The sequence below is a fragment of the Acanthopagrus latus genome, chromosome 14 (assembly GCF_904848185.1).
Source record: "Acanthopagrus latus isolate v.2019 chromosome 14, fAcaLat1.1, whole genome shotgun sequence".
Classification (NCBI taxonomy): Eukaryota; Metazoa; Chordata; class Actinopteri; order Spariformes; family Sparidae; genus Acanthopagrus; species Acanthopagrus latus.
In genome coordinates this window covers 13,174,023-13,200,089 of record NC_051052.1, presented here as the reverse complement: position 1 = coordinate 13,200,089, position 26,067 = coordinate 13,174,023, and the positions used below count along the sequence as shown (strand labels likewise).

The 26,067-nt window shown below is 42.1% G+C and overlaps 1 protein-coding gene and 1 long non-coding RNA gene across 6 annotated transcripts in view; one reads left to right on the top strand and one right to left on the bottom strand.

Annotated features, from left to right (window-relative positions):
• plxna4 (plexin A4) overlaps positions 1-18,440 on the top strand; it is a 230,963-nt gene extending 212,523 nt beyond the window's left edge. For both annotated transcript variants that reach the window (XM_037121531.1, XM_037121530.1), the window contains exons 27-32: positions 1,178-1,277; positions 3,591-3,781; positions 7,882-8,051; positions 12,314-12,526; positions 15,194-15,344; positions 16,464-18,440. In XM_037121531.1, the coding sequence (XP_036977426.1) occupies positions 1,178-1,277; positions 3,591-3,781; positions 7,882-8,051; positions 12,314-12,526; positions 15,194-15,344; positions 16,464-16,559 (921 nt within the window). In that variant the 3' untranslated portion in view covers positions 16,560-18,440. The remainder of the gene's footprint in view (positions 1-1,177; positions 1,278-3,590; positions 3,782-7,881; positions 8,052-12,313; positions 12,527-15,193; positions 15,345-16,463) is intronic.
• LOC119032405 overlaps positions 15,370-26,067 on the bottom strand; it is an 85,384-nt gene continuing 74,686 nt past the window's right edge. For 2 of the 4 annotated variants that reach the window (XR_005078886.1, XR_005078883.1), the window contains exons 3-6: positions 25,909-26,061; positions 25,620-25,709; positions 16,445-18,396; positions 15,370-15,920 (exon numbers count right to left, since the gene is read on the bottom strand). This is a non-coding gene — a long non-coding RNA (uncharacterized LOC119032405). The remainder of the gene's footprint in view (positions 15,921-16,444; positions 18,397-25,619; positions 25,710-25,908; positions 26,062-26,067) is intronic. The other 2 variants (XR_005078885.1, XR_005078884.1) reach the window with 2 other exon arrangements.

Here is a 26,067-nt window from a genome sequence, read left to right as displayed (position 1 = left end):
ATCTGCCACTAGTCAAACTTAGCCACTCAGCCTCCATTCAGTAATAGTGTGAGAGTTTGCGTCACAGACTCAGTGAAAAGTTTGATTTCTTTTTTTTTGGGGGGGGGGGGGGAAACATCACATCAATTTGGCATTTGCGCTATCAGATCTCCCTGTCCCTGTAATGAGAGACATATCTCTCCTCCTCCTCCCTTTCAGGAAACTGTGCTCTGCTTTCTGCCTTTATCCTCTCCTGCAAATGTTATTTCCCCAAATGCCACTCCTCCTTTTCATTATGTTCCATTGTGCGTCGCTGATTTTATATCTATTCAACATGTAACAGCAGTGATCAAGGAGCATGCTTAAGGGTGTTGGTGAGTTGGGGGTGCCACAAAGGAATAACACGATCTGCCCTGTGGGCCTCGCGCTTACAATAATATAAACGTATTATGCGTTAAGAGCAGATTGAGTGACTGGGTGAAATAATGATACAATCTTAATAAGACCCTGGCTCATACACATACACACACATGCATGTATGCAAAAAAAGCCCCTGGTCCTTATTCCCTGTCCCATCCACCCACACTGTGATAGGGATCACTTCAATTAACCCCGCCTTACCCTGCGGCACGGCTCGCCAGATTATGCAGAATAGGGTATACTGCATTTGTGTGTGTGCATGCATGCAGCCAGTGCAGAGCACATCCCAGTTGTGTTAATTGAATCATGTTTTACTGACTGTAAAAGGAGGAGCATGAGATTCATTCATTCACACACACTTATTTACACATTTACACAGGCACATGCACACGCTGCTGGACTCTTAACACCTTCATACACACACTCCCAAATATGTACACACTTACCGACCCCGGAGGAAAGGTTTTATTGAATAGAGACTGTGGGACGTCCCCTCTCACACAGGCCTGTATGATGCACTGCTAAACTCTCCCTCCCCACTGTCAGTCATCATATGTATGTGTGGGCTGAGTAGAGCACATACGGGTAATAAGATATTCAGTTTATCCACATGAAACCTGAATAGATGGAGAGAAATATAGAAAATGACACCAACTAAATGATCTATTGGTTTTCTGATTGCTTGTGTTAGAAATTTGCACACATTAAAATTACAAAATCTGTACGAATGGCTTTTGTCTGCAATATCATTTGAATAAAACGTGTGTCTGTTTTTCAGGTGCCTGATAATGCAGTAATGGCCTTGGTTCCCAAGCAAGTTACAGCCTACAATTCTGTTAACAACTCCACTGTGTCTCGAACTTCTGCAAGTAAATATGGTAAGCTGACATGTTTCTGTACGTCTTCCAGTTTTAGTGACATCTGTGTCTCTTTCAGCCACTTTGTCACACAAAATCGGCTAGATTGACATTTGAAAGTGATGAAAGAGGGTTAGGAGCAACAAAAGATTATCATATTTAAGTACAGCGACAAAGCCTCTGTTACTTGATGTAAATAAGCCACAAATGTATATTTTTGCTTGTATCACATGCATAAAGTGGGCAAAACAATTCCAAACTGTATCACCAACGTGACTGATAAGGGACAGATGTTTTGCTTCTGGAGAGTTGATACTGTGCAGAGCCTTGACATCATATCCTGTGGACAATCTCAGTAAATTCAAGTAAAATATGAAGACTGCACTTATCCCATATGAATGCACCTCGCAAAACACTGAAAATTGAATTGCTTATAAGAAATAATAACTGTAAAAAAAATCACCGAAATGTGTACAATATGTGTCTATAAAACACAAAGAGAAAGTACAGGCTAAAAAATAGCCATGTTAAAATGAACTGCTCTTGATACTCCCACATGAGAGTCAATATCTGGTGATGAGCATTCACAGGACCCTGCATGATAACGCTGACAGACCTCCAGAGACAAGACACAATTTAGAGTATCTGAAAGGATTTCTGAAACATAACAAGAGACCAAATTGACTTTTTCTTCTGTTGTCCTGGCTTCTTTAGACCAGAGTACGACCCTGTGCAAGTCTTTTTATATTTTTTTGTGCATTTTTTTCCACCTGTCCGTCTGCTCCGTGTCTCCTTGAACCTGAGGAACCATCAAGTTAGTGGCTGATCAAAGGGCCGGCCTCGCTGGCCGCAAACACTTCAGACACATCAAATGTGGTGCCACATTATTAGCATCCCCTCATCTCCATACGGACTCACCTTGCTTTTCCGCCACCAAATTAGACCAGATAGGAGAAGGTGCAACAGGGAAGGAAGGGAGGGAAGGTGGTTGCCAGGAATATCTACCTTCGCAATATTTTTAAGGGATTGACTTCAAACACAAGTGTGATCCTCTTCACAACTGGTGTGGTACTTGAGAGTGACTTTGAACTCTTTTGAGTACAATGGCCAAATAGGGGAGAGCAAGAGAGAAGACAGAATTTAATATAGATGCTGAAGACTGAAAGTGGAGCAAGACAGAAAGTTGTGGGGTAAAAAGTACAGATTGGGACAAAGACTGTGTAACATCTTGAGTCAGACCATGAAAGAAGAAACTTTTGTGTCTTTGATGTAATGTTTCCATCAAAAACCACAAAGAGAAAAACAACAGAAAGACAAGGAAAATAACCTCCATCGTGTGGATCAGAATAGAAACCAACCAGCAATCTCTCTCCTGTGTATCCCCGACTCATCATCACTCTCAGCTTTCTAACTTCTTGAATAAATTAATGTAATACCAGCTCCTACACAACAGCACAATCAGCGTTTTACTCATCTAGCATCACTGAAAACACACAAGTCAAACCAGATGTGTGGAGAACATTTAACAAAAGATCTTAAAACAGCGCTGCGGTTAAATATTGCTCGCTCGAGTATCCTATAGGAGAAACAAACCTTTTCAGTTGATCATACTGTAATTAAATTTGAGCAGTCCACACACACACACACACACACACACACACAGACACACACACACACACACACACACACACACACACACACACACTCTCTGTATCTGATATCTCCAGCTGTCTCTTTTCCCCTGAACTCTCTCCTCCTGCTTTTCTCTCTGGACAGATTGATTTCTGTCACACTGAAAAACACTTTTCCCTTCTCTCCTCTCTCTAAACCGCACCCACTGATCAATTTTTTTTCACACTGTGTAAACATTCATTGAGCCATGTGTTTGGAAATGTCATCGCCACTCCGGCCATTGGGTGGGCCATACATATTTCATCTCGTCTGACACCTGTTCGATTTTGTGTCAGCCGGCGATGCCGTGTCTTGTCCCCAGGAGAAGAAACCATGAAAAATTAACCATGCACACTTTCTAAAAGTTTCATATCCAATCTCACAGACCTGAAAATTGGAAGGCACAATCCAAAAAAAAATGTATTCTGTAGCTGACACGGAGGTTATGGCTTTTCTCCGCCTCTCCGGTGAAGCGACAGGCTCGTACTTGTAGGTTGTTTTTTAGTTTGCTTCTGTGTTTGTGCAGCTTTTTTGTTAGATTTCTTTTCTGATGTGCCGTGTTTCTTCCCAATGAAACCCAACAAATTCAGCATTCACATTATATATCATGGTTATAAATTCTGATGTGGTTTTTTTATTGTTTTTGTTTTGTTTTTTTTACAGAAAACATGATCAAGTACACTGGAAGCCCCGACAGCTTGCGTTCCCGTACTCCCATGATCACTCCTGACCTGGAGAGTGGGGTCAAGGTTTGGCACTTGGTGAAGAACCATGAGCATGGAGACCAGAAGGAGGGTGACCGCGGCAGCAAGATGGTCTCGGAGATCTACCTGACACGACTTCTGGCTACCAAGGTGAGCCATACTTATATATTGGTACTGGGTCACACTATCTGGTGATTTATCTTTCATGCTAAATATACACTTCATTCAGATTTGTATCATTTTGCAGGGAGATTTTACAGCAACTCTCAGTCTCCTCAGTTGCATTTTTAACAACTGCATGTGGAAATGTTTATTTTTCTTGGAGCAGTTCAGCAGGTGAAAGGCTAAAAGGCCACTCTAACCTTTACCCTGTGTAACCATGACTCAGAAAACCCCTCGCTTTATTTAAATATTCATGTTTACTTTGGATGAGTCATCTCAGTGGAAAAGATTATTCAAATGTATTCTTCCATCCCCTCAGGTGAAAAAGAGAAAATAGATATTTCTGTTTGTTTTCTCTTTTCTTTGCGGTTGCGTTGACGCGGCGGCATATCAAAAAGGGTAAAGAAGAAAAGACCCATGGAGCTAGCGAAGGTGTTTCTGTAATGAAAAAAAATGATCAGGCAAAAATAGAAATGGCTATAAAATGAGTCTCTTTGAATGTGCCTTGCGACAATGGCCTTCAGACATAAAAAAAAAAAAAAAAAAAACCTGTTAATTTGGTTTGAAGGGAAAAGTGACTTTGATCCAACAGCTGAATGCAAATGTCCAATCCACTCTGAAAGCACCTCCTCCCTTTTCTTTTTTCATCAAGACATCCACTCTATCAGACGCAGACAAAGGCATACAGGGAGGGTGAAAGAAAACGCTGCGATCTGAAAAATGTTCAGGCTGTAATTATTTGAAGTTTTGTTATTTTGATCCACTGCCTGCTTTTGTTTAGCAGTTACAGAGAGACCATCGGCTCAGTTCTGTGTAAGTACTGTATATACAGATTGACAAGAGTCTTTAAGGGAGTGCATCAAACAGTAAACAGAGCATCAGAAGCAGAAGCAGGGGAATACAATTTGTCCAGACCACGTCAATAATAATGATAATCGTAAAACATTAAATGGGGAAAAATCACACATTTCAGTAATAGGATTAAGGCTGATGATGATTTAATGCAGGATGTATTATGCATTCCTATCGCTGACCATTAACAAATTATGTGGTTACTATTACTTTATGTGATTAGTTTACACTTAATAGTTCATCAGTTAAGGAATGTTCATTCACAGTTACTTCACACAATAATTGATATGTGACTGAATTAGCTGGATTCCATTTACATAAATTTATTTCAGACACATGCATCTGCTCAGCTTCTCTCAGAGCAGAGCGCAGTGCTTTCCAATTGTACTGATCAAAGCGGTCATCGGATACAAACATTCACATATTAAAACTGAATACATATTTACAGTTAGTTATAAATAGTTTAAAATAACAGCCCCGAAATGATTTTCACAGCAACTTATGCAAGGCAGGATCACCGCATTATATGCTTTAATGTAGGAAGTTAACTGTGAATTAACACTCCTCAACCAATGATCTATTAAAGGATAAATTCACCATTTTACATATCAGTGTGTTTGCAGATCTTGGGGAATACTACTGCAAATGTGAAAAAAATAGTAAAAAGCCTTTTGTGGCGCTACAGTTAGGTCCAGTGAACTGCTACTCAACATCTGGCACCTACATTACCCACAATATAACTTAGCCACTGTGACATCACTGGAGGCAACTTATCAGACTTCATGCAGCGTCCTCTAGAGCCATAAAATATTTCATACTTGTCTTTTCACATAATGCAGTTGTACTCCCCTAGACCCGTGAACACATTTGTCATTGATGAGCAATAGGAATTCATTATACATTCTTGATGAGTTCATCATGATTCATACATTAGCTAAATGTTATGATTTATACCCTTAAGTAAAGCATTACCACACTCATCAACAATATGCCTGGGTAAGTCCAGTTAGTGCCTCCAGATAATATGCAAAAAAAATCTAGATTATTTTGTTCCTTTCTCCTTATCCCTTTAGTGGGGTTGTTATGTAAGACAGCGCAACTTTTGTTGAGCTATTTTTTTACAGTGGTTATAACTAAAACACAGTGCAGCCAGAACACAACTGGAGAAAGCACATGCAGAAGTGTCAGTTAGGTAGCAATAGATGTGTAGAATGTTCACAACAATTGCATGCATTAGCCATTTTATTTGCTACAATTAAAGTTTTGTATTTCTTCTTTACAAAGTTATAATGTCCACTCCATTAGCAGACCACATTCAGATGCAGAATGCAAAATGTAGTGAAACACAGACATTGCGGGCCAAACACACAGACAACTGATCACTTCCCTCTGTTTATACTTGGAGAACGAATGGATGACCAGATGTGGAGCCAGATGAGCAAAATCAGTGGATCAATTTAGCAGATAAGTGAGACAGTGACAACAGCAGGCCAAGAGAGGTGTGACTGTGAATCAGGACATGATGAGCCCCATATGAGACAAACTAATAAACAAACGTACGGGGGTAGGATGGGAGGAAGGAGCAGCCGTCACCATGACACATACCGTGCAGCCCTCCGTAGACCTACACACATGTGCACGTCACCTCTCGGCCCCTGTGAGCTGCTCCATTTCCCTGCCATTATCCGATTCCAGAGAGCAGGAAGGTGGCTCCTGACTGCAGACAGCACATCATCTTTCCAGATGGATTGTTTTTCGTGAAATAACCAGTTTATCTTGGCCGGCCATCTCTCTCGGTGAGGAATGATTGGGCAGACAGGCAGTGTAATTGACTGCGTTTGGCTTTCACCTTGCCAATAAATACCTCTCCCTGGCAACGCCGCTGACGTCTCTCATATTAGCTCCATCAGTGTCACTCTGACGGAGTGTGGGTACAGGGCGTGTTCACGTGTGTGGAGAGCAGAGGGGCAACGGGGAAGGATTACATTTTCTATGCTCGCACTCAAGAGTGTGTGTGTGTGTGTGTGTGTGCGTGTCCATCTTTTCTTCATCTCCCTATTTTCGTTTCGGGCTCCATCCCATGTTCTGATTGTTTGCTTTGGAGGCAGATGCCATCAAAACATCCAGATGACACAGTGTGTTTATAGTGCGATCTAATGACGGGGTAGATGGTCATGGGGGGCATGTTGGCAGCCTCATCTCCACCAGGGAACAAGAAAACCCTGTTGATGATGACAGTGTTGGTGCACATGCCCCCCTTGAGATAGAGGATGACGTAAAATGTCAGCCTCAACACTTGTAGGCACATACACACGCTTTGGTGTCTGCACACACTTAGAACTGTAGGTATTCCCTTGCCAGCTAATGCAGACTGCCACTCGTACGGCACGTGGGCTTGATAAAGAGATATGAGATTCCCTCTTCGCAGAAAAACGATAAGCTGTCGGGAATGTGGGCCACATTAGAATTATAGCCGTGATTGTCGGACTAACAGGATTCTCTCCTCCCACTCTCTTCTGCCTCTCTTGACTCTGAGATTCGGTCACCCGCTCCAACCCAAATTGGATTTTTATTTGCCAGTGCCTGTACACACCTCATCTGCCACACTCAATGGCCTCTTCTCCTGATAGGAAACCTCTGTCGTTTCATTTCCATCCCTCGCTCTCGCCTTCTCCCGTGCATCCCATCAGCTCATTCTTTACAAGAGGATTAGATTCTCTCACTCTGTGTCTCCTCTCTCTTCTCCTCCTCCTCCTTAAAGTCGCCAACATTAAATCAAATTAGGGTCAATGGTGCAGTGTGGGAGCTAATCCGGCAGCACAAAGAGGCTTAGGAGATGCGCCTCCTGTTCCCAGATATTATTAAAAGTCAGCTGTGAAATAACAATTTCCCCCATCAAAGCAGCGAGCAGATTTAGGGGCCGGGTCTGTGAGATAGGAGTCAGACACGTAAACATCGGAGCTAGGGGACATGCACTGCACAAGTCATAACCTCATGCAGGTAAAATATACACAAGTTCATGCCAGTCTTTCAGTCTGCAGATTGACTGGCTCTGTGGAATCCCTTTTAATATAGATGCTGACTTAACATGCTGAAATTATAGACTAGCAAAGTTCTGTATAGTTCTGTGCATTGTCATATTTTGTATTAGTCACTATTCTTGAGTTTGGAATGAACAGATACCTGGTTTAGTGCTCCCTGTAATCAGTTTTCCATCTCCTCTGCCTCCTCTGTAGGGTACGTTACAGAAGTTTGTGGACGACCTGTTTGAAACCATCTTCAGCACGGCCCATCGAGGCAGTGCCCTGCCACTGGCCATCAAATACATGTTTGACTTCCTGGACGAGCAGGCCGACAAACACAATATCCATGACCCGCATGTCCGACACACATGGAAGAGCAACTGGTGAGTGGAGCAGTTTTTCAGCATTTGAGTCTTCGTGCAAAACACAGAAACATGAACACACACCATGACATACAGTACCAGGCTTTGGTCTTTGATGGACACAAAATTGATTTCATTATTTGTTCACCAGTGTGGTGCCTTTTGCTCCATTCATGGTCCTTTCTTTCTGCTGTTCTGTTGTTTAAGGCACCACAGACATAATCAGTACATTTTGGCACATTTCACATGGCATTGCCCTGGTATCACCACGTGTCAGTGCCAAGCTTCACCACACGCCTCTTCCCTTCCTAATATCCATTAACCACAGGGGCGTGTAATCTTCATTAAAGCCAACCACAAGGGGCTAATCCAATTGGCTGCCAAGACTCACCATCTATTATCATGGATAACTGGGCCAAAAAACGCCTGTCACTGTGGAAATCTCCATAGTGACAAATGTACGCTCCCAGGTGGAGGAAGTGCACCTCTAAATTAATATCAACTGATTAATTTAGACCACACTGACCTCTGTGAGTCCACCTTTAGAGGTTGGTAGGGGTTAAATAACCAACAGTGCACCGGAACGTGGCAAGGAGAGAAATGAAAAGGTGAAGAAAGGGAAGTGAACTCAGTGGGAGTTAAACGCACACTAATATCTCATTAGCCTTCTGGCCTCTGCCAAGATCCCAGCATGCATCACTCAGCCCAAGGCCCGGGGGAACCACGGAGATAGGAGGATAAAATTGATGTGCATCAAGGGACAAATAGAGAGATGGAGGGAGGTACGTGCAAGGAGAAGCTAAAGAAGGGGGAGAAACATTATTTACTTTACGCTATGGTCCTAATTTTCGTCCTTTCCAGCGACTGCGTTATTGGGCCATTTGCAGCGTGTGTTAAGTGTTTTCTGAGAGCGCAACGGCTCGCTCTTACATTAGACTTTTAATGGAATGGGCTCTCACTAGAGGGCTGTGAATGAGTAGCAATTTATCATAACACACCATCACAAAAAAAGCCACTTAGATTGCACACAACAGTTTGTGCTGATGCCACCACAGATATCTTCTCAGTGTGGGATGTGCGTATGGCTGCGTGTCTTTTTTGCTTCTCGCCGTGTGCGCTTTACCCATAACCTTTAATCGTCTTAAAAGAGTGCAATCTTGGCTGCAACAAAAGCCTTCATTTTAGTCTGATGGGAGAGAATAATAATGCCAGCACCCCTCCCATGCTGGGGCCCATCCCATTAAACCTACCCATCGTCATCATACATGCCATTAACTCCAACCAGAGCCTTTACACGCCACAGCTACCTCCCACCTCCCCTTTAGGGTTTCCCTGCCATCACTGCACATTCTTATGTTGATTTTCCTTCAGCCTGTGTGCTTCTTATATTATTATCATATCAAAATAGTTGTCATGATTCTTGATTGCTTTCAGAGCTGTATATTTCAGATTTCCATTGATTCATTCCACACACACACTGACGGCTAACAGTAACCTAAAGATGGCATCCAGGATTTATTCTAGCCCAGGATATTATGTGGCCCCTCAATGATAGCCATCACTTAGTAAACTGTTACGAGTCCCAGAATTTCAACTGTGCAAGTTAAAATTCTGTAAAATTGTTAGCTGTATCTGAATTGTGTGACAAAGTTGTAATGTCTATCTGTATGCGTGTACAGTAAGTGTGTGCACGCATGAGTCTCTGGCTCCGAGAGCATCTCCAGATGGTATCTTTTGGATTAGCGGCAGCGTGTCAATGTCCCCTATCACCCTCACTCCTCTGTATTTGGTGTGTGTCTATGTCTCCGTCTGCACCGTGTGTTTGTCATGACGGGATGCAACAGACAGAATTTTAATTATTGTGCGAAACTGGCACACACGTCCCTCTGTTCTGCATGCAGATAAGGGCCTATGTGCTGTCATGACACAATCCTCAGCCCACTCACATTGTAAATGGCATCACTAGGACTTTTAAGGTTAGGCTAATTATCTCATTATATCATTATTAAGTCATGCAGTGTTATTCAAACAAAGTTTTCAAATTGTTTTTAAGCTCTTTTGTCCAGGCACACAGCTTGTTCAGTAGTGGATTGCAACTTCCTATTCACATGAAAGGTCGTTCCCTTCTGTCTACCAAGGTCCAGTTGAAACGGTGCCAAGTCAGGTCACCTTTATAAAGCTGTTAATTTGAACCTTACGCCGCTGCATCAAAAAGGTCAAGCTTAGTCAGTTCCCTGTCCGTGCTGTAATGCCTCGAATGGGATGCCCTGGATCACAACATCTGTGACCCTTTTCCTGCCAATGGTGAGCTACTTCATTAGGAATGGGACAACATCCCACAACTGGAGAGTCGGAGGCTCAAAGTGTCAATCAGTGCATGTTACTGAAGGGCTGCAGGGAGATCTGCTGTTCCTTTTGTTGTCTTTATTTGCAGTATAGTGCCTGAGGAAATATTTAGAACTACAAGATCTTGCAGTAGTAAGGCTGTTTTGCTGCTTCGAATTAGGAAGTTTAGTCAATACTGGTTGGTAATCTCGGCAAAATGATGAGGATTAGGGGAGTTGATTTAATGGCCAGTGTTGTCTTCCTTCATCAACCACTATTCAGTCAATAAAACTGCTTTTGCCTAAATGACCAAATTCTCCTTAGAGTGCCAGGTAAATATATAGTTTTTTGGGGGGGTTTGTTCCTTTTCTATCTATAAGGCACTTTGTAGTCTGGAGAGAGCAATAGACTTTTAATAAAAGGGCTTTTTCTGACTCCGCCAGCGTAATACCTCTAGGATCAGAGATGCCCTTGATCTTGGCAGCTGATATTTAACCTAATCCCAAAAGGACTGATCATGGCCATCATATTCCTTAAACTAGTCAGCGTGAGTTAACTGCTGCAGAAATTCAGTGCTCAACACAATAGATAGTATGACGATGTTATTATGGGGATCGTTTTGAATGCAGAGCCTCATCATTTTAGTGTCCACCGCTGATTGGAACAGCACATACCTCAAAGCTCAGGGCAGCTGGGGCAGATTGTCAACAATCAAGGGGGCACAGCAGTGGTGTTAATATCCTTCTGATCCCTGCACATAATCCCACTAGATTCTTTGCTTAGATTAATTTTGAAGTCATAATGCAGAGTTTTTTCTTCCTCTGATTCCAAATCCTCTTTTGTTAGATTGTACATCTGAATGGCTTTGTGGGTGGTTGTGCAAGGATAAATGCTGAGAGGGATGGTAGGGGAGAACCGGTGGTATTTAAATGATTGCATTATTTTTTTTCCCCCATCCTTTGATATTGTGCCACACAGAGAAACTCCCATGCAGGCTAAACTGCAGTGTCTTTCCTGTTTGATTTTTGCAACATCAGCTAAAAGCACATAGCCCAAAGAATGGTAAAGATACAGAGATCCAAGTAACACTCAGCTCTTTCTTAATACCACCTGAGCCCTTTCACTGCAACACACAGATAAAGCTGGCCCTGTATCTATTCATTTTGGCAGAAACAAGCCCAGCAAATAAACAGACTTGTATATTTTTATTATTCTGGACAGGCACAAAATAGGACCCGTTTGCGCAAACAAGGCAATATGAACTGTGTCACTGTGCGGCCCCCAGCGAGGACCCCTGGACACTGCGGGAAAAAATGAGAGCCAGCCACCACCTGGTTTTAAAGATAAAGGCTTTATTGAATTGAGCACACACATCAAATAGAGCACAATCGGCAACAGCAGGGCTTGTGTACTAGCTTTGCAAAGTGAATGAAGCCTCGTCCCCCTTCTGGCGCATAATATGCTCATGTCTATTGCCTGACTGGCTGTAGCAAATATAAAAATGGCATTTAGGGACTTAATCTGAGAGCAGTTCAACCGGACACAGCCTGTTGTTTTACTTTACACTATTTGTTCCTCTGTTTGAGCAGTCTGTCACTGAGATGGTGCTGAGCAATCGGTGCAAAAGTAATTTTGTGGAGCAGGAGGCCTCACACAGCAGAGTACATTAACATGCATAAAATGTTATAAGCAATTTTGTCTTATTAGCTCATTAGAGGCTTTGTTTACAGGTTGTGGTGCAATTTCAGTTACTGCAAAACAAGTTAAAAGATCCACAACATTAGCATTTCTTATTGTAGGAATATAAGCTATTGAACATTAACATTTCAGGAAAAATCCATTTTAATGGAGACTGGCTGCAGCACACCAGCATAACATTAATAAACTGTAATGAAAAGGAAATGTTTTGAATTTCAATAATCCCCAACTACTTTGTTCTTCTTTCCTCCTCTCTGCAGCCTACCTCTGCGTTTCTGGGTGAATGTGATCAAGAACCCCCAGTTTGTGTTTGACATACATAAGAGCAGCATCACAGATGCCTGTCTGTCCGTAGTGGCCCAGACCTTCATGGACTCCTGCTCCACCTCAGAACACCGCCTTGGGAAGGACTCACCCTCCAACAAGCTGCTTTATGCCAAGGACATTCCCAGCTACAAGAACTGGGTAGAGAGGTGAGAACATGTGCACACACCAAAAACTGCATTGGTGAAGGGAGGAAATGTCTGTGTTTGTGTGTGGGGGGGTGGGGGTGGGCTCTTATGTTAGTGAAAACATCAGGAAAACTACATTAACCATGTTTCATTCCGACACACACACAATGCGACTGTAGCACTGTGATCTATGGGCCATGAAACACAATCCAAATTACAACACAGTGGGAATGGATGGAGGCGCCCTGGGCTCGAGATCTACAGTGCAGAGGAGTCAGTGTGTTTGGAGGGTGCAGACGTGTGTGAGGATAAAGAAAAAAGAGGGAGAGAGAATAGCATGCAGTAGATGTCAGTAATTTAGTAAAATGAGAGTTTCATTAAATTTATTTGTCAGCAGGGAAGGCGAATAAAAGATGGGGAAGTGTGAAGCGGTCAGAGTATTTATGTGCTGGCTGCTTCGTCACAAGGCAGACCTCCGGACAAGAATATATGTGCCCTGCTTGAATGGGTGAAACCAAATGAGGAGCTTTTGGCTCAGGACCGTACTCATTCATCCTGTGCGTGTCTGCAGTGTGTGGAATTTGGTCTGCTGATTTTTACCCAAAAAACAGATTGTGTATATATATTTATATTGTATAGTTATATTTTCTACTTTTTAAAATAGTTTATATTGTTAATTTGTTATATTTTCTATTCTTTAAATAGTTTATATTGTTAATTTGTTATATTTTCACTTAATAGTTATTTGATGCATGCACCAATATCACCACAACAAATTCCTCGTATGTGTAACATCGTACTTGGCAATAAAGCTTTTTCTGATTCTGATTCTGATTCTGATACATGGATATGTTTGGAAACTGTAAGCAGAAAAATGATCTGTGTTGACAGGTGACAGGTATTATCACAATATTAAACTAGCACTTAGATCCACTATATGATCAATACAAGACAGGAGATCTAATTTTCAATAACACACTTGGTTCACTCAGAGATTTGTGTGTACACACTGTTTTTAAAGACCAAACATTTCACTGTTTGTTTAAATAGAAACATCCCACTGTGCTGTAGTGTATCTATATCCTGCCTGTGTTGCAAGTTTGGTGGAGCAGTATCATCATCAGTGAACACACCACAGTGGAACTGCGTTATTCACTTGGAAAAGCCTCAGTAATATAGTCATGACTGAGTTAGGGTGGATCTGGTGCTGTTCCACTCTGTTGTCCAACTGTGACAAAGTTAAGGGTCATGCCAGGGAGAGGATTTAAAGGGCAGAATGCAGCGGCTATGAAAGAAGACTGCAGCAGGAGAGGAGAGAAAGTGGACACTACAGAGATGTCCTGCTCACTTCTCTCCTTTACGCTACAGCTTAATTGTAAGGATAGGACGTCCTTACCTGGAGAGCGAGCTAATGGAAGCTTGTGTCTCACAAAGGAAATCTCTGCTGCTTTTTCAAGAGACAGAACCCATGGAGACAGTGAGCTTTAACTATGCTGCAGTCAGTCTACACAGAAAACCACTTCAAACGTTAATGACACGAGTCAACAACTGGACAAGTGTGCATTTTCAGCAGTTTTAGTTATTTATTTATTTTTATATTTGAAGCAGTGCAGAGAAATGATATCCCACAGAGCTTTTGACTTGCTACAGTATGTTGATGTTATTAATTTTGGGCTGTGAAGTGAAGCGGGTTAGTGAGATATTGACACTTTCCTTGAATTTGATGTGGGACTTGATGGTCTCTAGACAATGACAAATCCATCACAGCTGTCATAACAGTATTCATTTACATGACTGTTTGCATATGGATTGGTATATTTGGAAAGCTAACATTTATAGTCCTTTCATCTAAAGGCAAAGATTTTCTACTGGCTGCCAGTATTTGAAGGATATTTAATATTTCACAGTAGCTTCTTGTATTTGACAGTTAGAAAATATTTGGATGGTGTGGCCATAAAATTGATCTTCACATTATTGCTCCCTGAATGCACATTTCACAACTGTGCAAAAATAGCAATTAATTAACTTCAGACCTACAAAGTGTACTTGAACAAGTCTCAGGACAAGCTAAAGATTTAGTTTTGTTTGTAAAAACAAGCACACCTGGTCTCTGCAGTAACAGTCCCTTGCCAGGAGCTCCCCACAACTGCCCTCCAGCACTGAACAGGTGTTGATGCGTGTGTGACCTCTGAGCAAAGGCTATGAGCAACACCCACCTGCCTTTCCCTTTGCTCAGTTTACTCTGAAGACGTGCTTCCTTGGCAAATGCATCTCTCTCCCTCACACATGCCCAGAAATATCCATCCAAACACCAGGCCTGTTCTCGAGCGGCTGCAGCTACAGGAATTTAATATGTAAATAGCCAACTTTAATTAACATAGTTGATAGAGGCAACACAGCTGCTGCTGACAGTGACTGATTACCCTTACCTCGGTGCAGTGTATGTGTTCTGTTGTGGTGTTCAAGGTTGAAATCTCAGGCCTTTCAGTGTCTACATGACTCCATTTCAGTCATGCAAAAACACTTGTTGCCTTGGTGCAACATGCAGTCGTTAGATATCTTTTAAGTACTGCGAGGGGTAATGAGCTCTGAGGACAACAGCAGCACTATCAACGTTACAACACAGCACAGTATTCCATCATCACCTACTCTTAATGTGTTTATTCTTTGTTTCATTCCTTCCACTAGGTACTACTCAGACATTAATAAGATGCCAGCGATCAGCGACCAGGACATGAATGCCTACTTGGCGGAACAGTCACGGATGCACATGAACGAGTTCAACAGCATGAGCTCTCTCAGTGAGATTTACTCCTATGTGGGAAAATACACTGAGGAGGTATGTAATACTGAGACTTACCACACTTATTATGTAAGAATTCTTACCACTGATGTTTTGGATTTTTTTTGGACAAGAAGAGTAAAAGGAACACTCCACTGAAAAGTTGTCCTTGCCAACCTTCAATCTAGCAAACTGGCTTTATTGTTTTAATGAAAGTAGACCAACAAATGCACTTGTTTTAATTTAGTTTTTCTGTCCTGAGAAGTGTCTTGAATCAAATTCTCAGTCTGTGTACAAGTCCAGCACACTCCACCAATCAGATGGTTATATTCAGCCAAAGCCCAGGGTGTTTAAGAAAATCCAGAAAGTAACAGATGGTGCTTGTAATGTTACTTTTACCTACTGAAGGTTATTAAGATAACTGTAGGAACATCTTCATCAACTGGCTTTACCCATGTGGATTTGGGATTCAGTGAGAGGACAATTGTGAAAAGTTAGGCAGACATGTTCATTAAGACTCACCACTTGTAGGCTTCAAAGTCATCTCCCCAAAAGTGTGTAGCTTGCTCCTCTGTGAAGACTAGCAGCTGTCACCAGGATTCACTGCAGTTTTTATGTATTTCAATGTCCATCCTGAAAAAAAGGAAAGGCATCCGTGTTATGCATTTTTCCAAGAATAAAATTGTGCTGGGACATTACTCTTTCAATTGGTGTTCCATGAAAAGCAGTAATATGTATTTCAGTTGAACCAAAAACAAAACTTCATCAGCCAATGCATTCACAATAATTGTATTTAAAAGGTGGTCCTAGAACAGAACCCTGTGGCACACCTTTGTGAACAACCATGAAACTGGACTGATGCTATGTTTCCAGTGGAATCTACTCTTAACAACTGTGTATCCAAGCTGACTGAAGCTGCTGTCCTCAAAAGGAGGAAGCCACTTTTGAAGCCTATATTATTTTGAACATTTAGAGTTGAAAAGATAGCTTTCTGATGTATTTATTATTTTAGCTGCTTCTAGAGTTTCTACAGTATAATTTGATAAGAAAGAAAACATGATGAAATATCTGAACCGATTGCAGTTTTGTTACGTTGAGCATTTTCAGTAATGTGTTTGTGTGTGTGTGTGTGTGTGTTTGCTTGTGTGTGTGTTTACCTCACTGTCCTGCCGGCAGATTGTGTGTGCACTGGAGCAGGACGATGCAGCCAGGAAACAGAGGCTGGCCTTCAAGCTGGAGCAGGTGGTGGCCTTCATGAGTCTGGAGAGCTGAGGACCGCACTTCCCAGGGCGCACTGGGAAGAGACCCCATCAGAAACCGAGCCGTGCCTGAGCGAAGACCTGTCCCCATCTTTTTTCATCATGTGACTTCCTCCCTCCGCCTTTCAAAGATGACTTCTTCCTTGACCTTTTTTTCTGCTTCCTCTCCCCCGAGAAAATATTTTTGTTTTCCTCATCCACTCTGCTGCATAGACTAGTTTACCTGAATTTATCCGAGGGGTGGTTCGGGGCTGAGGTTTGGCGTCTCCCACAGTGCAATGCGGGGGATCCCTCAGCTTCACCACAGGGAGAGCTTCAAGGGGCGATTGCTTGAAAGCTGGCCATATTGGCATACTTCAGTCCCCCTGCTGGAAGAAAAGAGGGGAAAAAACATTTTTATGTTGCCTTCAAGAATTTACACTGATAGGTAATTCTTTAAAAACCACCAGGAGTGGGTGTCCATTTTGTTGAGAACTTTTTTCAAAAATAGGATAGTTAAGATCATCTCTAGAGTCCAGTTTATTGTAGTTCTATATTCAACATATGGAATCAAGAGGAACCATCAATGATGACTGCAAGCCAAATGAACACCTCTGAAGAAAATTAATGCAAGGATGGTTTGCCAAGTTTACACTGTACCTACAAGCGAAGCATACATATCTGCGACATTTGGGGCGAGTCCAGGCAAACCTTGAATGTTCTTGTGTTCTTTCAATGTAGCTGGAGTTGTATTTAAGAAAAAGACTGATGGGGGTAGGGAAGGATTAGTGCTTCTCTGAACTTTTCCTTTATTGAAATGTGACTGACGCTAAAACTTTACAAACCACAGCATCCCTGATCTATACCCCCTTTGCAACATTCGCACATTTTTCCCCGCCCAGCATACATTTACTTCAAAGAAAATGCTCATGATTTCTGCTTCCATCTGGCTTATGTGGCTACTGCAAAATTAACCTATTAGATACAAACACCTGGAGGCCCCGACCCAAGTTGGATCCTCTGTAAGAAGCACACAAACGACTCTGGAAGACAGTGTTTTGACTGCTAATCCCAACACCAGGAGCAGTCTTTGTCTGGCTCTTGCCACTTCCAATCTTGTGCCGCCACAGCGACGGTCTATCAAAGCACACACACACGCACAGATACACACACAATCAGCAGCTGCCCAAGATCCTGACTGCCCAGATATCTACCAGACCCTGGAGGGGGGTAAAGGGAAGAGCTGACTGAAATGTACTGGTTAAGAAACTGCTTGATCATGAAAAATGAGAAGAATGATTCAACACAGTGCAGCCAGATGATGGCTGACTGCTCCCTAAAGGTGAGAGTAGCACTTCTTTCCCAGGATGTTCTTATTTAAAGACTTATGTGCGGGGAAATCAAACAAGATGGACTTAGTCGGTCAGCCAAAAACCAAAGGAGCTTGAAATTTTCAAAATGGTCAAAAATGTATTTGTAAAGTGCCACTGAGGAACTGACAAAAAAAAAAGGACTATGTAAAAGACAACCACTTCTGGGACAACAAAAAAAAAATATTGTGACTGGAACTTTAAGAAACCTGTGTGATTTTTCTGACCTCAGTGTGTCGGGGTGAGAGGCTCTGTGGGCGAGGTGATCTGATCCTCCTTTCTCTTTCCATCGTCCCGGGTCTCTCCAGCTCTCGGCACACCGTTCGCCCTCGTGTCCGGCTCCTGACCTACCAGTTTTCTTTTGTTTTGCACAAGCGTTGGAGACGGTAGCTAGTTGCATACGGCAAAAACCCCAACTCTTGAGTGTGTAACTGTTGAGGCGCTCTTGTCTGTATTAGTGTAGTTGTCCTCAGTGGCGGCAGGGGGCGGCCTTCTCCAAGCCTCAAAAAAAAAAAAAAAAAAAAGAAGAAAAAAAAAAGAAAAAATCTGATAAAGCAGAGCAGGAACAGAACAAGAAGCGAGCATCAGGGCAGGATAAACAGAAAATGATAGACATTAAAGTAGATAAGACTTGTTGGAGAGAGCGATTGAAAGAGACCTGATGGAGGCGTCCTCCGTACCTTTTGACCTCTGCCCTTTCTTTTGCCTTGACAACGTGCCCCATGTGGTGATGTGAATGTGTGAAGACCGCCCTAGGTCCACCTTGGGTCCTTTATTGGCTTTTTAAGCGCATGTAAAACGTAAACAATTTAAGAAACTTATTTAAAAAAAAAGTGAAAAATAAGAAAATTAAGCCTTGCAATGATGATGTGGATGTGTTCTTTTATCTTTCTTTTGCTTGGAAGAATCGAGATGGAAAAAGTGGATTGTTCATGTAATAAAAACTATAACTTTCGTTTAAGGTGGAACCTTTATCCTACTGCAGAACCCCATGCCCATGGTTTTTGTGAAGTGTTAGATGCTAAATAAAACAGATATTATATACCCTTGCATGTTGACCTATTTGGATGGTATGAAATGGAACTGCCTTGCTCAAAGATATTTATATACTTCTACTTCTACTAGGGACTTTAAAGTCATTTACAAGCCAACTGTTCATTTTAAGATGATGGATCTCACATCGAACGCTGTTTTGATTTTCTTGTCCCTCCATTACAGACCATCAGTGTTTTGTGACAGCTGTGTGTCCTCTGTGGTTTGAGTTCTGCTACATAGTAGATGCAAGTTGAATCTTGCTCTGTCTTTGCTGCTATCACATCTTGTTTTGAGAGTTGTCTGCTGCATTAGATCGGTTATTTCATCATAACTGCTTAAATAGTTGTTTTGTTTTTTTTTTCCATTAGTTGAGTCCAGAAGAGAAAAGAAACATTCTGAGTAAAGTCCGGTTCAAGTCACTATAGATGGGAGAAAAAAATCCATTAAAAAAAAAACAGATGTTTTATCCAGTTCGTGAAAAGCAACAAAAGAATGTCAGTTTGCCATCATGCGCATCACAAAATACAAGTGTTACTATCCTGTTCAATTTTGTGATTTATCATACAGATAAACACAACTTTTAAGAAGACAGGCACATTAGGATTCATAGGAGACTTGGCAAGTGACTGTTTCTTTCTTAGCCATTGTGTCAAATGTATGTTAGATATCCACGTCATTGTCCATTCTTTACTGTCTGCAGGTATACAGTACGATGAATGTCTGTTGTTTCAACTTGGAGGGGTACATTCACAAGGTGTTTGCCGGACAAGTTAAGTAGTAAACATATCAAACCTAGTCATATCTGTTATTGGAACACGAGGGGAATAAGGACTGATTACTGGAAGATTAATTCATGCAAGGTTAACGCTGTTAAACGTACTACTGAAACACCTTCAGACAATTTCAAAGGGAACGTCTCATCCGTGTAGCCAGTGTATACTCTGTCTAGATACCCAAAGTTTCCCCTCACAGCCGTGTGTTGTTAAAATACACAAGGGGAGAGTCCTGGACTGTCATTGTGAATCTGCCCCCCGGTTTAACATCCTGTCTTTCATTTCTCCCTCCTCCCCATCCCCGCCCCCCTGCAACAAAGGTTGTCTGCCAGTAGCCACCTTGTGTTGCCATGAGCACAGATAAAGTTTCCACCTTCAAACGTTTTGTAGGAACTAAAAATTTCCTCCTAGCTCAGTGTTATAGCAGGTGTTACAGAAACATGCTAGAAAAGACTTTTACTAGACCATATTTGAAAGATAAAGAGTATCTTATCGAGAGATAAAAACAGAACCTGGGGGATATAAGGCGAGCTTCTCTAACTTTGTTATAATTAATTGTATACCTGTGTATGTAAATATAATGCATTCCTATTTTGCAGTCAAGAACAAAATACTATTTGTAATATAGAATAAACTTTATTATGAAACCAAGCATTTCATGTTTGTTTTTGTTCTTTGTGCAGAATGCAGTGTTGTTGGAGGCTAATTGACAACAGCTACATTTGAATTATACTTTCACTGCCAAGGATGGTAAAGTCTGAAATACCATGGTCTGAATCCTAAAGCACTATAGGCCAGATATAGCCTTTGACGTGCCCTTTACTCCGGTGGGAAACACATAGCCTCCTGCAAGATGCACACCTGATAAATATTTAAAGATGCTGTCAACCTTCAAGACCTCTTCACAGGCTAACTGTGGCTCGGGCCATGCTAACAGTTTGCAGAAGTCACCGAAATCCGATCAGAAACTTGGAAAAAATCGTTAATGAGAAAGTTTTTCTTCCCTGACAGGAGCAACAGAACCAACACAGGAGACCTCGACAGGCAGTCAGGGTGAACCAGGCATTACAGGTGTGCTTTGCACACTACATGTACAGCATAGTTTTAATGTTCCTTTCCATCCCTGTGACAGATCCTACGTCAGCCAGACTGGGTGTTCTGGGGTTTTGAAGTCTTCTCAGGTCCCCAACTGTCTGGTGTCAAAAGAGTAGATGCATTACAAAGAGCCATATCTTTCTTCTCTGAGATATCTAATTGTGCTGTCGGCTGTATGCACGCCAGGATGCATAAGAACAAATACTGTGCTGTATATAGCAGAACAGGACATCTTCCATGAAAGGAAAGCCCTCTGCTTTTCAGATGCATAATGGCCCAAATCGTTTTAGACTTTAAGTATCCAAATTATTCATATTATGGCTTTATCCAATTAATTCAAAGTCAATGGCCTGATTTTCCACAGTACCACTGGGGAAGATAAAGAAACCGTGGTCTGGAGTAAAATCTGAACAGGGAAAGTCATTCACTGAAAAGTCTAACATTTGAGGACATAGGAGTAGCTCAAAGAGTAAATCTCAAAATAAAATGTAAATCAGCATCCAATAGAACTTGAAATAAACTTGTAAGCACACCTTTCAAAGAACTGTTACGGAAGCCTAAAGCACACAGGGATGACATCCAATTCAGTCCAAACCATTATCATCATAGTGGTTGATTTGGATTACAAAGCAGCCTCCCTACCCAACGACTGAGCCATCTCACACCAGGCAGGATAAACAAACATCCCTGCAAGTTGGGAATAAAATAAACAAAGTGGTCGGGCTCTGGCAATCTGGCATTAAACAGAAAGAAGGAGTAACTATGTGGTTAAAGGAGCGCACAGATGCTAAAGGGAAAAAAGGAGGAGAAGGTAAAATATTAGATTATTTTCTCTAAGGGAATATGTTTCACAACACCCTTTAGTACAGCAGCTTTAGCTGATTTCACAATGTTAACAGAGCATAACCTACCGGCAAAAGCACAAGAATTAAACTGTTTTGTCCCAATTTTGCTTGTATATTCATTTAAACTGTGAAGATAATTGTTTTTTGTTTTCCGCCATTATTTAAAAAGAATTTTACAAGGTTTACAATGTTTTGTTGTGTTTCTTGTGTTCAGTTTCAAAAACAGCTGAGATGTACATGTTTTCTAGAAATCATTCCAGATAGGAGAAACAGGTTTTGAATGAAAGTTCTGAGCATGAGCAGAAATATCACACACACAAGATATTAAAGCCCAGGGGTTTATAAAGTGATTAAAACAAAATGAATTATCATTGATGAGAGGTGCCACATGCACATTTAAAGAGGTTACTTCCTCAAACAAATGACACAAAAGAGGACGGGAGAGTGAATCGTGCACACACGTGTGTTGACTCAGCAGGCATAACATTAAATGAGCTTTGAAAATCACTTCACAGAAAATCAATATCTGAAAACAATAGAGAATCCCTGAGAGCCGTACTACATTATTTTCCATTTTATATTGTTAACTTCTGCATATTTTGTTAACATAAATAAAGCACAACGTTGGGGACAAAAATAAAACAAAAGGCAGGAAATGAATGTGTGAGGTTGAGTATTTCATGGGGTATGAGCCCCCCCCCCCCCTTCAGCGTTGAAGCAGCTACAATCAGCAAGCACTTAAAGGCTGAAAGTGGTTGTAGATGTTAGATTTAAGAAGCCAGGTGCTGAAGCAGGTGTGTAGCCAGAGTCCCTGTACACTGCACTCAAACTACAATCTTTCCAGCCACCTCCTCTCCTTCTCTTAACGAAGATAAACAAACAGGGCCGACTGTACATCACAGATGTAAATATGATACATCTTCCCAATTTGACAGCTTTTCCATCCCTTTTTCCAAGTTTGGATTCGGCAGTCAGAAACTGGCTGATGCACTTTCCAATTAATGAGTAAGACCACTGTTTTTGGCTGCAACTCAGCCTATTAATACTCCAAGTGATGCAAATGCTGCTTAACTCCTAATCTGAGTTGCAGTGAAACGAGCTCCGTGGGGTAAATCCATGGATCTTTCTTACATTGTCAAGAGGCAGGTTACAAGAGCTTCTCCGCTTTAATGAGAGGTGTTTCCTGACATGATGTAACCACAGTCATTATAATGAAGGCAAAGCAAATATCCACTGCCAAAATAATTAGGGAAACAGCAGCATCGGTAAAGATTAGTTGAATCTTTAAGCTTCTTCCTCTTGAAGTCAATTTAGCGGACCTGGAGCCATTCAGGGAATCAAAGAGGGAAATCCCTGCCTCTTAGCACATATCAGTCTGCAAAGCTTAGCTGTAATTCTGCAGTAAACACGCTGGTTTATTAGACAATCTGCATTATACAGTATCATACATCAAAGGCAAAGTCAAAACACTCACTTTAATGTAGTAAATGACTGTTTTTTGGGGGGTTTTTTCCAAGTGGCCCATCAGCTACGTTATCTCATAAAACACACAGCTTTCACTGCAATGGAGCTCTGCGATACGACCAAAATCTCACATCCCGTAACAGGTAATTTCACATCCAGGTATTGATAAGACTTTCCATACTCAAATCATGTCCATGCAGGAGAAACAACCCTTAAAGGTACAAGCTCCTTGTTTTGTCTTGGCCTGTTGGAGTCCTTGTCCTGCTTTCCCCATCGTGTCTCATGTTCACTCGCCGCCATGTTTGTTGGTGTTAGGGTTGGGACAGAATTTAATCTAGAGTCGATCACAGGCTAACTGCAACCAGTCAGATCAACATTTAGGAGAGCTCTACCATCGTTGGTGAGGAGCCAGTTGGTAAATCAAACTCTTACTGAAGCCAGTCAAGGGAAAAACAAAAACATCTTTATCCATCATGAAAGGTCTTCAGTGCTCTCCAGTTGTGATGTGACAGATACTACAGCAGCACTAACCTCTTAAGCAAACGCCACTGTTGTTTTCAAAATAACAGCGGCTTCCTTCGCTGGTTACGGCACCTAAACAATATGTCTTGCAGCCAGCAGGTTCCTCACAGGACGCTGATAGGTTCAACTCATAGCTTGAAGCCTGGCGATGAGTTTGTGAACTCAGGTCATGACGTGATTCACGTGCCTTGCAATGTAAGTGATCAGCCAACACGATCAAATCAAAGGATATAGTATAATCACACTGCCCTTCTTGAGACATCAACTATTTCAACTGGTGCAGCAGCACAATAAAGCATTTCACTATCCCAGCACAACAAGGCCATCTCGAAACACCTTCCCAGAGACACTGGGGACTTAAAAGTCAAAGGTAAGCTAAAAAAAAGACAAGTAAATGGAAAACAGGAGTGACAGATGAGGAAATAGAAAGTCCTGTGTAGCACAGGAGGGCAGGGGAGGTGTGAAGTGTAGAAAACAGAGTGACACCCCGCTGGAGGGGTATGGCCATAGATGGGGGGGCTGCGCCACTCAGGAAGGCTGAGTGGCTGACGGGGACGAGAGATTGAATTGGCCCAGTGTCACCCTCCATATACCAACCAGTGAACTGGGAGTAATGGGTGAGAAATAGAACGAGGGGAAGGTGGAAGGAAAGCGAGAAAAAGGGCGGGGAGAGGGGAGAGGGCCGCCAAGTGTCACCCTAATTTTCTGACCAGTGAGGTGGGAATAATGGAAGGTAGAGGAGAGGCAACGTTGAGGGGTGATGGGTTGGATGGAGGTAGCGGAGGGGGGCGGGATGATAGAGAGCCGGCTATGATTGCTTCGCACCACGGGTGGCTTTTCCACACTCCCATGATCACCGCGGCCCTTTCACCCCAAACCCCCACCCTGCCATCAGGTTCAGGCACGCACTGATGTGGCCATCGAGAAAAAAAAAGAAGAGAATAAAAAGATTAGAAGGTCCATCCACATGAAGTTAGAGCGATGCAGAGACGAGGGGGAGAAGAGGGGAGTCTGGTGCTTTACTGGCAATCAGTGTTAGAGGGCACTTGGGGTTACGGGACTGGATAATCGATAAGGCTGAACCTGCATCTTATGGGACTTGAACCCATATTCATCCCCGGGCCACCTCAGCTTAACAGACTTATCTTCAAGGCAGGAGACTATTAGATTTATGGTCAACAGAGCAATTCAAAAGATTAATATCACTCTGTCAGCTGCTGTGGCAAAGTTCTCTTACAGAGGAGGAAAAAAAAAGACGTTTGAGTAACAGGTCCAGGCCGGAAACTAATGTTAGAGGGGAAAAAAACAGCATTGCACATACAGCTCAGTTATCTTGGAGCATAAAAACACTTCAAGCTTAGTAATGGTTCGACCCGGCTAATGGGGCCAGTCTGTCTCCTGTTTGTGATCTATCCCCGGCGCTCATTGGCCGTGGAGCAGGAAGACAGCTGAGGAGAAGCAGGGGATTTCATCTGAGACGCCGACATGTCAAAGTGCAGAAGGTGCAAAAAGCTTAAATCTTGTTCCATCATCTGTCTCCTTTGGTATTTCTTTTTTTTTTTTCCAAAGGTTGCAGCATCTGAAAGTTCACTCTTTAACTCTTAAGGCCACAGAATGTTTTTTTTTCAAGCTGTTGTTCCTGTGCGATGACCAGGGGTGTCACAATTCACCAAATCCCCAGTTTGATTTGACTTGTCAACATTCGATGGGATTTTTCGAATTTAAACACCATTTTTCAGCACAGACAGCTATGCCATTTACTCTGTCCTGGTGGCTTTTCCTGCAGGTTAGGGTGAGGCAATTTTCAGAGAACATTTATTAAAAATCAAGATTCCAGATTCCAACAGGAAGAACCACCCTTTGGGGATTCAACAATCAACAACAAAAGACAGAAGTTCAAATTGTTACAAAGTTTGGTTTTTCAGATCTGTCCCGAGTAAAACCTCTTCCGTAACAAATCAATAAAGGATGTCTGAGAAAGAAAACAAACCCAAAGTGTCAGTCAGTGGTTCGGCCTCCTGCGCACATCTGTGTGTCTTGGAAAGCAGCTGTGGGCGTGCACGTGTTTCTTCTGGTGTGTCTGTGGGTGGAGAGAGAAAAAAATACTGGGAGAATCTGGTTTTGATGATTGCAAATGAAAGATCATCTCGATCAGTTTTCAAATTAGAATCTAAATTATGAAACCCCTCGAAATTACTAGTTAAAAATGTTTTGGTATTTTCAATGAAATTTGTCTAAAAAAACCCATGTTCATGATCTTGGGTGATCTCTGTTCTTACCTAAATCTGATGATAAAACATCATTTTGTGTGAGATAATAACTGGCTGTCGTGCCAACTGCCTGACTGGCGGGATGGGTGGATGGACTGATGGATTGATGGATTGACGATGTGGAGTGCAGCTTGGACACCGGTTGACGGGAGATATTGACAACTGCAC